This window comes from Vipera ursinii, assembly GCF_947247035.1.
Source record: "Vipera ursinii genome assembly, chromosome: 5".
Classification (NCBI taxonomy): Eukaryota; Metazoa; Chordata; class Lepidosauria; order Squamata; family Viperidae; genus Vipera; species Vipera ursinii.
This window is the reverse complement of record NC_139518.1, coordinates 37208873-37225399: the sequence shown is the minus strand read 5'-3', so window position 1 is coordinate 37225399 and position 16527 is coordinate 37208873. Positions and strand designations below refer to the sequence as shown.

The following is a 16527-nucleotide window of genomic DNA, read 5'->3' as shown; positions in this document are numbered from 1 at the left end:
TTTTGTTAGCTATTAAAGTTTAATGGGCTTGGTACTCTCTCTTCTCATCCACATAAAGCCTTCAGGTGAGATTATTCTTCACCATGGGTTAAGATATCATTGCAGGATCCAATCTAGGTTGGTCATTGGAACCAGAAGTTTAGACTTCTGAGCTTTTGGATTCATGCTGGAACCCATCCTCAGGGAACTTCTCTCTGGCAGAGTGTATGTGCTTTGGGCTATTCTGTGTCTGGTGTTCTTATGGTGCCTGTTGTGTATGGCTTTTTAGATGTAGATTGGGGTATTGATGTCTGGCTATTAAGTCATTGGCTGTTGTTTCCTTCTGCTGTCAAGCCCTTGCCTCCTAAGTACTTATAAGCTAGGGGTAAATCAGCACTCCTGTTGACTGAAGAGGGGCCCATTACCAGGCTTCAGTCAATTTTGCAGAGGTATTAAGATTGTAGGATGAGCAGGCACAAAAACAGTCAGGGAAGGGATTCAAGCCTGGAAAAGGGCCCTACTCCTGTTGACAGAGAGAGTCTATTTTGGATCCTGTCATTCAAAAAACTCTTGACTATTGGGATCCAGAAGAAGAGCCTTTTCTGCTGCAGTGCCTGCCTGCCCTTTGGAACATCTTACCCTCTGGGTAAGATCTGTTCCCATACTCCTATCCTTCCACAAGAGCCTGAAGATCTGGCTCTGGTCACATGGGAGATTTCCATGCTGAAAGTGGCTGCTAGATTGATGGCAGATTCCACCTCCCCCCCCTTGCTCTCTACTTTCCACCCATCTATTTTTCTGTACATCATATTGCGTCGTATTTTTTGTACATCGTATTGATGTACTCTTGTATTTCTTTCATTGTTTATTTTATTGTTCTATTATTTTACTTCTGTTTCATTTGCACTCTTTTCATTTCTTCCTTTTTATTATTGTAAGCTGCCTAGAGTAACCCCATGGCAAATTAGGCGACAAATAAATCTAATAAATAAACAATAAATATATAAAATAGTTGTATAAATTAGTCTTTTGTTCACATAGGCCTTTCTATGGCCTTTTCTATCTTGATCACTCACTAGATGTGTGAATTCCCCCCCTCCCCCCCAGAATTCCATGGTCAATTTTATCACTGAGAATTCTGCAAGTTAAAGTACATAAATGTGAAAAGTGCCAGGGTAGGAAGGTACTAATTATAGTAGATAACTGATTTAAATCATCTTCAAATGTTTATCTGAATGTGGAATGACTTGAAACTGCCCCTATATCACCACTTGTTCAGATGGAAAGTCAGAAGGGTGAGCTGCTCTAATGTTCACTTATATGAAAGGAAACCTCTTTATGTAAACCAGGATGTTGCTTTCTATGTGAAGGATGATGAGAGAGAGTCTAAGCGTGCAACCTTGTTTACTTTCAGACCTCATATATCTCAGTTGCATGTTTTGCAGGCATCATTGGTCATTTCATATTTCATAAAGCTAAAAATCCGATATTCATTAATGTAAAAACAACTGCAGATGTTATTGCAACTTTGTGACTTGGATCCAGTAGGAAGAAAAAAATGATAGCATTTTATGTCTGTTGCTAACAGAAAAATGATGTTGTAAAAGGAAGACCAATTAAAAAAGAAACAGTGATTTCATCATATCAGTCTTGTACTAAATAAACTAGTAAAGGTACTATGCTATAGACAAATTATTTATTTTATTTATTTATTTATTAAATTTTTATACCGCCCTTCTCCCGAAGGACTCAGGCATATCTTAAAACTACAAAAGTACAAAAATTAAAAAAGAATTAAATTATTGCCCACAATAAAAACAATAATATATATATATAAATATTAAAAACCCTAAGTGATTCCCCATCAGGCCAGGCCAGCTTGTTCAAATAAATGGGTCTTTAACCCGCACCGGAAGGAGCGGAGATCCGGTGCCATCCGGAGCTCAACCGGCAGCTGGTTCCACAAAGCCGGAGCACCCACAGAGAAGGCCCTCCCCCTGGGGGCCACCAGCCGACATTCTCTGACTGGAGGCACCCTGAGGAGGCCCTCTCTGTGGGAACGTACGGGGCGGAGGGGAGTCGACGCCGGCAGCAGGTGGTCCCCGAGGTATTCCGGACCCATGCCATGTAAGGACTTAAAAACCATCACTAAGACCTTGAACCTCACCCGGAAGACAACTGGTAACCAATGCAGCTCGCGGAGCAAAGGTGTAACATGGGAGTACCGGGAAACTCCCAAGATAACTCTCACGGCCGCATTCTGTACCAGTTGGAGCCTCCGAGTGGTCTTCAAGGGAAGCCCCATGTAGAGAGCATTGCAATAGTCAAGACGAGAGGTCACGAGTGCATGAGTGACCGTACACAGGGCATCCCGGTCTAGATAGGGCTGCAACTGCCGCACCAGGCGAACCTGTGCGAAAGCCCCCCTGGTCACGGCTACTACATGATCTTCTAAGGTAAGCCGTGCATCCAGGAGGACTCCCAAGTTGCGAGCCCTATCTACGGGGGGTAAAGACTCACCCCCCATAGAAAGTGATGGAACGTTTTGAATGTCCCAGGATGCCGGAATGTACAGCCACTCAGTCTTGTCAGGGTTGAGTTGAAGTCTGTTCCTCCCCATCCAGACCCGAACCGCCTCCAGGCAACGGGACATCACAGCGAGGGCATCACTGGGGTGGTTTGGGGTCGAAATGAAAAGTTGGGTATCATCAGCATATTGATGATACCCAACTCCAAAACCACGAATGATCTCACCCAGCGGTTTCATGTAGATGTTGAACAGGAGAGGCGAGAGAACCGAACCCTGAGGAACTCCACAAACGAGAGACCTAGGGGCCGATCTCTGCCCCCCTGCCAACACCGACTGCGAACGTCCCAGGAGATAGGAGGAGAACCACCGAAGAACTGTGCCTCCCACTCCCAATCCCCTGAGACGCCGCAGCAGGATACCATGGTCGATGTTATCAAAAGCCGCCGAGAGGTCTAATAGGACCAGGACAGAGGAATATCCCCTATCCCGGGCCCTCCAGAGATCATTCACCAGAGCGACCAATGCCGTCTCCGTGCTGTACCCGGGCCTGAAACCCGATTGGTACGGGTCCAGATAATCCGCTTCATCCAGGACCAGAGGGAGCTGATGCGCCACCACACTCTCAACAACCTTCGCAAGAAAGCAATGGTTGGAGACTGGACGAAAGTTGTTCAAGACAGCTGGGTCCAAGGCAGGCTTCTTGAGGAGAGGTCTCACCACCGCCTCCTTCAAGACGGTGGGGAAATTACCCTCACTCAAAGAAGCAGATATCACCGCCTGGAACCAGCCTCGTGTCCTCTCCCTGGCTGCATAAACCAGCCAGGAAGGGCACGGATCCAATAAACATGTGGTGGAGCTCAACCTCCCCATAATCCTGTCCACTTCATCAGGGGTCACAGAATCAAACTCCTCCCAGATAACATTGACAAGACCGCCCGTGTCCTGATCGTCAGACTCTGCCCAGCTGGAGTCCAAACCGGTCCGAATCCGAGCGATTTTATCCGACAGATGTTGACCAAACTCCTCGGCACGACCCTGCAAGGGATCCTCCCTCACCTCCTGATTAAGGAGGGAGCGAGTCACCCTAAACAGGGCGGCCGGGCGATTATCTGCGGACGCGATGAGGGCAGAGAAGTAATTGCACCTCGCCGCCCTCATCGCTGCGAGATAAGACCTAATATAGGTTCTTAACCGCAACCGGTTGGATTCGGATCGGCTGGACCTCCAGCAGCTCTCTAGGCCCCGTTTCCGACGCTTCATCTCCCGGAGCTCCGCGGAGAACCATGGAGCTCGATGGGATCTGCACCGGGTCAGGGGCCGCAGGGGTACAACTCGGTCCAGTGCCTCAGTGGATTATGTTGTAGTGTGGAGACCACCTTTGTTTGCTCAACCAAGATCAATTGTACATCTTCAAAACAAGTGGCTAAAATTGTTCCTCTGTTACAGTGTATTTCCTATTTTCTGTCTCTTTCCTTTTTTAATGGCACCATACTGGGAGTTATCATGACAGTTTTTCTTTCCTACCATCAGTGGCATACCCGGATTGTGTGTGAGTGGGAAATCAACCATGAGCTCCGTGGCAGTTTTGACCCAGGAAAGTTTTGCTGAACATCGTAGTGGCCTTGCTCAGCAGCAAGTGAAAGGTAAAAAAACAAAACAAGGTTATTACAAAATCCCATGTGATAACAGCTGCACAGAAATATTATCTTGCTATTTAATTGCTTTGTTACTTGGAGGAGGATGGTTAAGGTTTCTTGTTCTTTGATTCTGGAGAATCAAAGATTAATTTAGATTAATGATAATATTTAGATTAATGATAATATAAGGGCTAAGAAGCTCTTGGAGCATAAATTAGATCAGACATGTCAAACTCGCAATGTCACGTGATGCTGTGTGACGTATCGGGACAGTTTTGCCATTGCCGGCAATGGGGTGGGCGCGCCTTCCACGTGACGCATCTGGCCCGTGGGTCGGCAGTTTGACACCCCTGAGTTAGATAATCTGTAGATACCAATTTTTTCAATTTTACTGAGCTATTTTTAGAAACATCTGTGCATTATAATCTTCATTCATTTTCTCCCTATATTAAATCTATATGCTGCCCATCTTGTTATCTAAAGCAACATTGGGAAGCTTATAATTTAAAATATATACTATTTTATATATAATAAACCATTCTTTTCCAGTGTAAGTCTCCAGATATTAGACTACAGATCCCACTACTGTATTTTCCGGCGTATAAGATGACTTTTTAACCCATGAAAATCTTCTCAAAAGTCGGGAGTCATCTTATACGCCCAGTCGTCTTATACACCGGAAAATACAGTAGTCTTATACAGCGAGTATAGCCCAAACCCTATACCCGTATTTTTCGGACCATAAGACGCACTCCCCCCCAAAAAAAGTAGGGGGGGAAACGAGGGTGCGTCTTATGGTCCGAAGCTGATCCGTATGGCCAGCCCCAACCTCCGCAAGTGGAAAGCAAGGGAGATTGCCAGGAGCATGAATCGGCACATGCTGAGAAACACCGATCTCACGCTCCTGCAATCTCCCTCACTCGGTTTCAGCTTCCCTTGCTACAAGAGAAAGCAGGCTGAAACAGAGTGAGGGAGATTGCCAGGAATGCGAATCGGCTGATCTCGCGCTGCTGCAATCTGCCTCGTTTCAGCCTGCTTTCTCTTGTAGCAAGGGAAGCTGAAACCGAGTGAGGGAGCTTGCAGGAGCGCGAGATTGGCCGATTTGCGTTCCTGGCAATCTCCCTTGCTCCGTTTCAGCTTGCTTTCTACAAGAGAAAGCCGGGCCGCAGGGCCGCCTCCGCAGGTACTGCTCTAACCTGGAGAGGGAAGGACAAAGAGGGAGGGAGGGAAGGAAGGAAGGAAGGAAGGAAGGAAGGAAGGAAGGAAGGAAGGAAGGAAGGGACAATGGGAGAGGGAGGGAGAGAGAGAAATAGAGAGAGAAAGAGGGAGAGAGAGAAGGAGAAAGAAATAGGAAGGGAGAGAAAGAGAGAGACAAGGAGAAAAAGGGAGGGAAATAGAGGGAGAGAAAGGGAGAAAGAGGGAAAGAAAAATAGAGAGGGAGAGAAAGGGAGAGAGAGAGAAGGAGAAAGAAAGGGAGGGAAATAGAGGGAGAAAGAAAGAGGGAGAGCGAAAAAGAGGGAGAGAAAGAAAGGGAGAGAGAGAAGGGGAGAGACAAGGAGAAAGAAGGAGGGAAATAGAGGGAGAGAGAGAAAGGGAAAAATAGAGGGAAAGAGAAAAATAGAGAGGGAGAGAAAGGGAGAGAGAGACGAGAAAGAAAGGGAGGGAAATAGAGGGAGAGAGAAAGAGGGAGAAATAGAGGTAAAGAGAAAAATAGGGAGAGAAAGAGGGAGAGGGAGAGAGAGGAGAGAGAAAGAAAGAGGGAGGGGGAGAGAGAGAAAGAGAAGGAGAGAGAGAAATTAAATTAGTAACATGATTGTTATGTGAATCTGGTTTCCCCACTAACTTTGCTTGTCAGAAGGTTGCAAAAGGCGATCACATGACCCTGGAACAATGTGACCATCATAAATATGAATTGATTGCCAAGCATCCGAATGTAAATCACATGACCCTGGGTATGCTGCAATGGTCATAAGTGTGAAAAATGGTCATAAGTCACTTTTTTCAGTGCCGTCGTAACTTTGAACGGTCACTAAGTGAATCATTGTAAGCCGAGGACTACCTGTACTTTATCATTTTTTTCCTTTTTTGGGTGGGGGTGTGTGTCAAGTTTTTGACACCTTGCTGGGTGACTGGTGGTACTCAGACATTGCCTTGTCCTAAAAGTGGTACAATGGATGAAAAGGTTGTTTTAGTATACCGGTACTATTTGGTTCAGAATATTTTTTTTCTTGTTTGCCTGCTCTAAAAAACTGGGTGCGTCTTATGGTCAGGTGCATCTTATGGTCCGAAAAATACGGTAATTTAACAGGAAAAGTAGGGGGTCGTCTTATACGCCCAGTCGTCTTATACACCGGAAAATATGGTATTTGCTATCCTGCTAGTATAGTTTGAGGCAAAATTAATGGATAGAGACTCTTGAAGTTATTTGCCAAAATTATCTTCAGACATTTTCAAGTTGCCATTCACAGTGCCCATATCTGGCCTTCATAGTACTGAGTTCAGAAAGGCATAACATATGCTAAAATGTGTCTGATGTCTTATTATTATGTTTAATTGTTCTTTAGTACAGTAACATCAGTTCTTATCCAGAGAGAAAAAGACATTAAAAGTGGCATTCCAACTGTATAGCATAAAATAAAGGACTGTGTAAATGAAATAACACTGAATTTAAAAATCCATGGAATTTCAGTTTGTGCACAATTGTAGTTAAGTATCAGATGAATTTGTGGTTGATGAATCAATACAAAAAACGGGAATATAAAATATCAACAATTCAAACAAGAAAAAAATGTTAACCTTCCAATCTTGTTGTTTAGTAACAATCTGAGGTCTGATATAGAACCACTGAGTGTTAGTAGTTTGGAATGAATTCTCATTTATGGCAGTTTTGATATTATAGGAAATTGATTTGGTCATTGTTTATAACAAACCTACATATCAAGATACAGCCACCTCACAATAAGTGTTAGTCATAGGTATAGTTTTCTTTTGATGGGATAAACTCTAGTTATCTGTAAAACATGTTTTCCTTATCTCCTGATAGAAATTATCTACTAATTGATGGATTAGTAAATAGAAAACAGCTTGGTTTCAATTTGGTGTTTCTCACTATTGTATTAAATCTATATTTTTAACTTAACAAATTAAGAATACCATGTGTAAATATTCAGATGGTGGGGGAAGAGGTAGTATATAGTCTGTGGACCATTGTCTTTAAAATCCTTCTTTTGTTTCCTTGCTTTTGCCACTGTAGTTACAGCTTTAAATGCTGAAGAAGAGAATGATCCTCCAACATACAAAGATGCCTTCCCCCCTCTCCCTGAGAAAGCTTGTTTGGAGCCAGCCCAGGAACCTGCTGGTGCCTGGAGTAAAATCCGACCAATCAAGGCTTCTGTTATCACTCAGGTCAGTACAAAGAACGTTTTCTCCCCTTCAGTGTGAAACCCTGTTCAGGCATTTAGAAAAATGACCTTCAGGATGGTTATCATTGTGGGAGGGAAAATGTAAGCAGAAGAACTGTTTGAGTACTCCTAAGGCCTTTCCCTGAAATATATCAACAGATAGGTGTTGTGCAGTTCTGTAGAATTCTGTAGTTACAGAGTGAGGCATCTTCTGTGTATTGGTCCCTTTTAGTGAAAGACATGGCCTCTCAAATTAGATCTACAACATTACTCCTATACTAATGTATTAAAATATATAGAAAAGCTAGCCTCATAAAATAACCTAAACAGAAAAATTAAATGTATTTTCTTGGGGGGATGGAATAGTAGGTTCCCATATTTATGCAACATTTTGTTCCCACTAATTCTGTCCTGTAAATTTAAACGAATTCAACAGAATTTGCCCCAAGGTAAGTAGGTTTAAGATTGCACCAAAAATATTTGTTGCAGAACTGGCTGCAAATTTGGGAGAGGGAGCATGTCCTTTTAGAAATTTCCAATTGAAGAAACATTTGTTTCATATGAGCAGGTATTCCATGTGCCACTAGAAGAGAGGAAGTACAAGGATATGAACCAGTTTGGGGAAGGAGAGCAAGCCAAAATCTGCTTAGACATCATGCAGAAGACAGGAGCTCACCTGGAGCTATCTCTTGCAAAAGATCAAGGATTATCAATAATGGTCTCTGGCAAACTGGAAGCAGTGATGAAGGCTCGGAAGGAAATTGTAGCTCGGCTTCAGACCCAGGTGAGTGATTTGATTCTCCCTATGATGTTATTCTGCAATGGAGATTTAAAGATGTAGTGCCCACTGAGCCAATATGTTGTGAACCAACTCATGTACTGTAGAGCAGGCGTCCCCAACCCCCTGGCCGTGGACTGCTACTGGTCTGGGGCCTGTTGGAACTGGGCCGCACAAGTGAGCAAATCTTCATCTGCGCATGTGTGGGATCTAGGTAGCATGTGAAAAACACACACACCGACCCATGAAAAGAATTGTTTTCCATGAAGCTGGTTCCTGGTGCCCAAAAGGTTGGAGACCATTGCTGCAGAGTTCTTGGTGCTTTCTGAGCTTAGTTTTCTTGCAGACCTTTGCAGGCATGGTATGAAATGACTGCAAGTAAACAACCAAGCTCAGAGAGCATCGAGAGTTCCATAGTTCAACCTTGAGCTACAGATATTCTCTTCTATTGGTATCATATGTACTGCATCCTAAAAGCCCATAAGGAAGGCTTAAAGAATGCCAGGTTTCCGATAAAATAAAGTTCAAATATTTCTTTATTTTATTTTATTATTTTATCATTTTATTTCTGACTGTGTACCTTACCAGAAGCAACCAAAGCAAGTGTTGGGTTTTGAAAGTATGAATTTAGTGATAAGTTATTCAAGCATAGCTGACTTCTTAAGGATATTCAATATAGTTTAAGTTTTCATAGTAAAAGCTGATCTTTTGAGGGGTATCAACTTTTCCCCTTTTGAAAATTGGTACTCTGATAGAAAAAAGAATGGAATTCTATCTTTTTTTGTTAAAGTCATTAAACAAACTGTTGTAAGTCAAGGACTACCTGCTTAGAGAAAAGAGTCTCAATAATAATGGTGACTTAAACCGTAAAAGGCATTATAGGTAGTAATCAGCATTTTGATTGTACCTGGAAACCATTAGTTAGCTAGTAAAGTGACCAAATAAGTGATTCCTCTACAGGTATGACTTTCATTTGTCTTGTTCATATACTAAGCAATAAAATTTATGTTGGAATTTATCACTGTGAGTAGATCTATAGACAGACAGGCAGCAGGCAGGCAAGCAAGCAGGGATTAATGTTGTGCTAGAAATAGGGTTATGAATGCAATTGGGTAAGTCAGTAACTAGATATATAAATGAGAGGACAGGGCAGGATTTTGATTTATTCTAAAGTGAGGGGAAATAATGGAACATGCAGTTTCCCTCCCAGTTACTTGAAGTGTCAGTTTGTATCTGGGCAGCATATGAGCAAACCCTATGTCCCTTAAGTTTGTTTATAGCAAAATTTCACAAATACTATTTTTCATTGCTACTCTATAATATTGAAAGAAAGATTCCCTCTTCTCTTACCACAGTTAAAAGCAATATGCTGAATTGCTTGGTGAAATGCATCTGTATTGTTAAATTAAAAGTGTGGTTTCACTTTAGTACATGCACTTTTTTATAGGCTTCAGCAACAGTTGCCATTCCCAAAGAACATCATCGCTTTGTGATTGGGAAAAATGGAGAGAAGTTACAGGATCTTGAGCTTAAAACTGCCACAAAAATTCAGATCCCCCGCCCGGAGGACCCCAGCAACCAGATCAAGATCACTGGCACCAAGGAAGGGATTGAGAAAGCTCGACATGAGATTCTTTTGATTTCTGCTGAGCAGGTAAACTATATTTTTGGTTTTATAATTGCTGAAGTGATTCTGACAACACTAGATCAAATAATCCTTTTTCTAAGGGAACATTACTTAGGCCATGCTGGAGTTCATTCAGACTTATGTTGAGCAATAAATTGCTTAAAAAGTACTTCCCAAATTTCACTGTTTAGAAAGATAGTGCATGTTACAAGAAGATTGCTGTTTTAATGTTTGTCACAATTTATAATCATCTAACTGTCTAAAATCAAATTCTGTTAAAATTTATCAGAATTATTTCTGATATGCCTATTGGGGGTTAAATATCTAGATGATTTACATACAAAGTATGTAATTAGCTGTCATCTAATATTCCTGTTAGAAGGCAAAAGAATATAAAAAGTCGTTCTGAAAATCTGGGTATTTGCCCTCTTCATATATTGATGACTTCTTATAGTAATTACATTTCTCCCTTGCCTCCTTAGATTTCTTTAATGTGAAATAGTTATTTTTTTATGCATGCATTTACAAAGTTTTCATGATGATGATCACATTCATAATTTCAATCTCTGCAAATACCATGATATGTCAAGTGATGTTGTTAATGAAGTGACTTAAGGCCATAATGGAGCCTGCCCATCACAATCATAAAATGGCTTATCCATACAGCCGACCAGTGGTGGGATTCAGTCATTTCACACCACTTTGGCAGAACCGGTAGCTAATTTTTTGTTCCCCAGGCCCAGAATGGACTTCCGGAAGCGGCATCCACACAGAGAATCGGTTGTTCACATATTTGAATCCAACCACTGCGGCCAACCTGATTTAGGAACACTTTTGTGGCAGCTGTTAAGCAGCTGCTATGGTCATAAAGCAGCCATTGTTGTAAAGCAAACCAATGGTTCGCTATGGTCCGGTTTGGCCAAAAGCCAAAAGGAAATTCTGGTTTTCAGAAAAACCATTGTAAACCACAGTCCTGTGATGGTGGGATGCAGCAAGCAGCCATAAATGTGGGCCAGATGCAGAGCACCCTGCATGTGACCATGGGGATAGGTCAGCTGTTGGAATTTTGGAATCAGGTCGTAAGCACCCCCAGGGAGGTCCATTGTAACTTAAAACTGTTGCTAAGTGACCAGTTGTAAGTCAAGGACTATTTATTTTATTATATTTTTATCTGGCCTTTATTACCTTATAGTTGCCTGAAGGCAGTGTAACATACATAAATATTCCTTCTTCCTCCTATATTCCCCACAACAACCCTGTGAGGTGGGCTGGACTGAGAGAGAGTGACTGGCCCACAGTCAGCTAGCTGGCTTTCGTGCCTGTGGTCGGAAAAGAACTCACAAACTTCTGTTTTCTAGGCCAGCACCGTAACATTATACCAGCTCTCAATCTACCTTGGTGCATAATCACAAAGTACTTGGTGTTTATATGGACTGTTAAACTTGATTACATGTTAAATTATATGAAATCATGTTACTTTATTCCATCCTTGTCACCTCAATTTTATTCTATTTCTTCTTTGTTCTCAATTCCTTTTACCTTAAAGATCATTTCTCCCTAGCACTTCTAACAAGTTAGCAAGGTTGCTCATCCAACTCCCCCCCAACTTTCCCCCCACCGCCAGTCATTCTTAGAACAGATACTTTGTGATAAAGTGAAATAAAGTTTCAGAATGAGGATCTACAGAAGTAGAAAGCACATGCAGAAGCCTCACATTCTTTTCTTGCAGTATTGTAGTGTGTGGTGTACATATGTATAAAAATGTGATTTTATTTTCCAGGATAAGCGTGCGGTAGAGAGGCTTGAGTTGGAGAAAGTATACCATCCTTTTATTGCTGGTCCTTTCAACAAGCTGGTGAGTGAAATCATGCAGGAGACTGGAACGCGCATAAATATCCCACCACCCAGCGTCAACAGAACGGAGATAGTCTTCACTGGAGAGAAGGAGCAGCTGGCTCAAGCAGTGGCTCGTGTTAAAAAGATCTACGAGGAGAAGGTATGGAGTTTCATGGGGTCTGTACAAAGCTGTACCTTTCATTTTAATTAACTTCAAACACTAGGATTACAAGTGAGAACATGAGACTATTCCTTTCCCAAGTTGCTATACTTGATACACTGATAAACAAGAAATAGCAGTGCAAAGATCATGGTAGAGGTGCAAGGGAGACTAGCTCTTACATCAGGATTGGAGAAATAAGTGACTGAGGAGGATGTGATGAACTATAGCTTGGGGTTTGACTTCCATTCGAAAGGGCTGATGAGAGTCCACACTTTTTGGTCTGCCTGTTCTGACATGATTGGTCACAAGCCTGCAGCTCTAGCAGACATAGTGCAGCTCCAGCATCAGATAAACTATGACTTCCTGTAGTAGACTATAGCTTTTCATTTGTAAAGCATATATAAATCAAAGGCTTGCAGGGTACCTGCCCTATTTTGATCCTATTTGGGCAAAATTAGTTTCTCTGTTCTTTGATCTACAGCTCCCTTAGTTCAATGGCTTTTCAAGTAACTTGTCATTTCCTGGCTGATACCTCCCTACAGAAGAAGAAGACTACCACCATTGCTGTGGAGGTGAAGAAGTCCCAGCACAAGTATGTCATTGGCCCTAAAGGAAACTCCCTGCAGGAGATCTTGGAGAAAACTGGAGTCTCGGTTGAAATCCCCCCCACTGATAGCAGCTCAGAGACTGTGATACTGCGTGGCGAACCTGAAAAGCTTGGACAGGCATTGACTGAAGTTTATGCCAAGGTATCAAGAGTGCCACTCAGCAAGGCCTTTCTTTTACGGACAACTGATTTGACTAATTAGACTTTTATAAGAAAATAAATTTCTAACTTACTTAGAATATAAGTAATGTGCTCAGCAGTAATGCAAAATAATTATAGTCAAAATCAATTGTGTGATTAGTTGCCTGTGATCTGTGTAGCAGACTACATTGCCTCTGAAGATGTCACCCACAATGGCCAGCAAAATGTCAGGAAATGTTTTGTCTAGACCGAAGTCAGTAAACTCTAAATCCTAACACTAGCCAGTTGTGTGATAATTTTATTATTGTGACATATGAAGGTTGCAGTATCATGTTTTGAATAGATTTCAGAACACTGCTGTCATGAGTATTAGATTGGGAAATAAATTGAAATTGTCAGTATCAGAATCAGTTGTCGATATCAATATGTACTGCTTATGGAATGATAAATTTCTTCATACATCCAATGTCTTTTATAGGCAAACAGTTTCACAGTCTCATCTGTCTCAGCCCCCTCTTGGCTTCATCGTTTCATCATTGGCAAGAAGGGGCAAAACCTGGCCAAAATCACACAACAAATGCCAAAGGTATGAGTTCATAAATGTGGATTCTTACATTAACATTGAATTTGAGAAATTGTTGGAAAGAGTAGCTCAAGAGATGTACATAGATATATTTCATACAGCTGATACCAAATATATTGAGAAAACATTTGACAAAATGTTCACCCCCAAAGAATAGAGAAGAATGAGTTGAACTGCAAAGTTTTGGGAAATGTTTTTTTAGGATACCTTTAAGTTGTCTGTTGTGAGCAGTAGGGTGAATAAAAGTTGACAGCAAGACTGAAAATGAGAAAATAGGTTCCTTTTTTTTTGCATCTTTCAGTTTTAATAACGATAGATTTTCAAAAACACTTAGGCATTTTAAAAATCAAAGTACTTCATCAAGACCAAATTGAAGTTAATAAAATGGCAGTTAAAACAAGCTATTTTCATTGAAAAATGTGAACTTTTTACTCAAAACTTACATTGCAATTAGGGATAGAGTTTCACAGAGAGGGTGTCAGCACTGGGAAAGTTCTGTCGCATTTCTTCTTTGAAAGCATGGGTATATAGATGGGCTCTTTGATAGTTGCTTAAATTTCATTTTTCAGTTGGTGTTTACCTACTGTTTTGTCCGAGAGGCTATTTGAGTTGCCATCTTTAAAAATGACAACAGAGGCTTTTAGATGTTTATAATTGCAGATTAGGAGAAACAAAAAGCACAGGTTAATTTGTTTGCTTTCATTCTGATAGTGAACTACATCTATTTTTAAAGGTTCATATAGAATTCACTGAAGGGGAAGATAAAATCACTCTGGAAGGACCCACAGAAGATGTGAATGTGGCTCAAGATCAGATTGAGAGCATGGTCAAGGATCTGGTGAGTTCAGAAGCCATAACTTTTCAAGTTTATCAAGTGGAAAATACTAAAAGCTATCAGTACAGCTTGAAAACAGTTACTCTTAGAATAAATATATTTTGATTATTGTAACAAAGTAAGATTGCTTTGTTCAGTGGGATTTTCAGCTGATGGTATATATGTGCTTTTGATTGCATGGTGGAAAGGAGGGTTAAAGGGCTGTCTGAGAACAAGTTCTGAGTAAGCAAAGTAGCCCAAAAGATATAGTATGTACTAAATTAATTTAGACGAACATATGGATTTAATAATGATTACTTAAGTATATACGTTGATATTGCTGCCATATTTCTTTTGGAGTAGAGACTTACAATGTCCATAATTTTGATTAAACTCTGCTTTTGCAGATTAATAGGATGGATTACACAGAAATCAACATAGATCACAAATTCCACAGACACCTCATTGGGAAGAGCGGAGCCAATAGTGAGTTAAATGTTATTTAGGTCTCTAGAAATGAGCTATCCTAGAGAATTAATTTTATATTTGGCAACTGTAACAATGGGGGGGGGGGCTCCTTTATAAAACAATCGTTTAATTGTAATTGTAATTTGATATGGAGAATAAACACATTTTGGAAAAAGATATTTTAGAAACGTCTTTCTTTTCTCTTCCTTCTCAGTTATTTTCTTTTACATAGACAGTACTTTTCCAGTATTCTTTAAAAACCTCTATGTTGATTAAACATTAAACTTCAAATTCTGCTATGTTATTCTCTATGAAAATTGCCTTAGGACTGGGGTAGGCAACCTTGGCTCTTTTATGACTCGTGGACCTCAACTCCCAGAATTCATGAGCCAGCACAGCTGGCTCAGGAATTCTGGGAGTTGAAGTCCACGAGTCATAAAAGAGCCAAAGTTGCCTACCCCTGCCTTAGGACAACAGTAACCCTTAAACATCCCTTGTTCTAAAACTCAGAAATCTTGGGTGTAGCATTTTTGCAATACAAAATGGTGCTATTAGCTTTGTTTAATTTGCAGTCAACAGAATTAAGGATCAGTATAAAGTATCTGTGCGGATCCCTCCAGACAATGAGAAAAGCAATCTCATCAGAATAGAAGGAGACCCCCAGGGAGTTCAAGAGGCCAAGAGAGAGCTGTTGGATCTTGCATCACGTATGGTGAGTCATGGGAGGAGAGGCTGTGATGAGAAGGAAGAGAAAGTTCATTATTATTGAAGATTTTTGCGAGTCTTTAGTACGCACATTGATATGGCATGCTTAACTAGGTCAGATGATCCCTAGTAACTGTGTTCACATACAAGCTAACTGTTCTTTGTTAACTTTGATTTATTTTTGTGGGGGGAAGGATTATTTTGGTTATTTTGGGATTTATTGTAGTATTAGTACTCAAAAGTGGATAAATTCAGAGGGCAAAAGCGCATTGTGTAATCTTAGCCATACATTCTGTACCTGAATAATAATAAGGTGTTATGAAAGTGTAAATTGTCTAAACAAGGTATAGTGAAGCCTCAGTTTCACTGATTGGGGAGGGATTTCCATTAAATCATGGTGTCCCTTATTTTAATACTCTGATTAAACAGATACTCTCGATTGAAATGACACCTATATACTACTAAAATTCTCATGTCTGTAACCTGGGCAAAACAGTGTACCACAGGGCAATACTTTTCCAACCAAAGTGCCTCAAATGTGCTAATTTACAATTCAAAATCCAGAGCCCATGACTCCCGTGGAATTGAAATTTAGCAAATTTTACACAACATTTTATGACAAAAATGATCATGGAGCATTTTGTGACCTAATATAAAATGTCATAAAATATTTCCTATGGTCAACTCCTCATGTTTGACTGTGCTATATAGTTCATTATGTGCTACTTTCAAGGCAGATACATCTCTAAATATTTCCCAGATTTTTAAAGAATTTTTCTAATATATTAGAAACTGCCATTGTTGAAGGCGTTAAGAATCTAGTAAGAAAATATCTGAAACAATGACCCAGTGGGTCATGGGTTATCTAGTTATATTTAAAGTTTGCAAAATAAGGTTCTGTTAACCCAGGGGTTTACTGTGTTTTGATTAATTGATAGGTCAAATAGACTGTATTTTAGGAATAGTCGATGATATGTATTTTCTTCAGTAGTATTACTCATACAGAATATTTTTCTATCACCACCTCCTAGGAAAATGAACGCACAAAGGACTTGATCATTGATCAGAAATTTCATAGAACTATTATTGGACAGAAAGGTGAAAGGATTCGGGACACCCGGGATAAATTTCCAGAGGTACCATAATTATACACATGTGTGTTTATATATAAATATTGATTTTATTAAAAAAATATACCCATAAATTATACACAATAGTTTTTTTAAAAAATGTATATGCATATGCATATACAAATATG

General features: G+C 40.6%; 1 protein-coding gene across 4 annotated transcripts in view; it reads left to right on the top strand.

Moving 5' to 3' along the window:
- The window catches only part of HDLBP (high density lipoprotein binding protein), a 64986-nt gene that overhangs the window by 27757 nt on the left and 20702 nt on the right, over positions 1 to 16527 (top strand). For all 4 annotated transcript variants that reach the window (XM_083363606.1, XM_083363607.1, XM_083363609.1 and 1 more), the window contains exons 3-13: positions 4040 to 4152; positions 7400 to 7551; positions 8116 to 8331; positions 9773 to 9979; positions 11733 to 11948; positions 12494 to 12700; positions 13178 to 13285; positions 14016 to 14120; positions 14504 to 14582; positions 15137 to 15276; positions 16301 to 16405. In XM_083363606.1, the coding sequence (XP_083219732.1) occupies positions 4077 to 4152; positions 7400 to 7551; positions 8116 to 8331; positions 9773 to 9979; positions 11733 to 11948; positions 12494 to 12700; positions 13178 to 13285; positions 14016 to 14120; positions 14504 to 14582; positions 15137 to 15276; positions 16301 to 16405 (1611 nt within the window). In that variant the 5' untranslated portion in view covers positions 4040 to 4076. The remainder of the gene's footprint in view (positions 1 to 4039; positions 4153 to 7399; positions 7552 to 8115; positions 8332 to 9772; positions 9980 to 11732; positions 11949 to 12493; positions 12701 to 13177; positions 13286 to 14015; positions 14121 to 14503; positions 14583 to 15136; positions 15277 to 16300; positions 16406 to 16527) is intronic.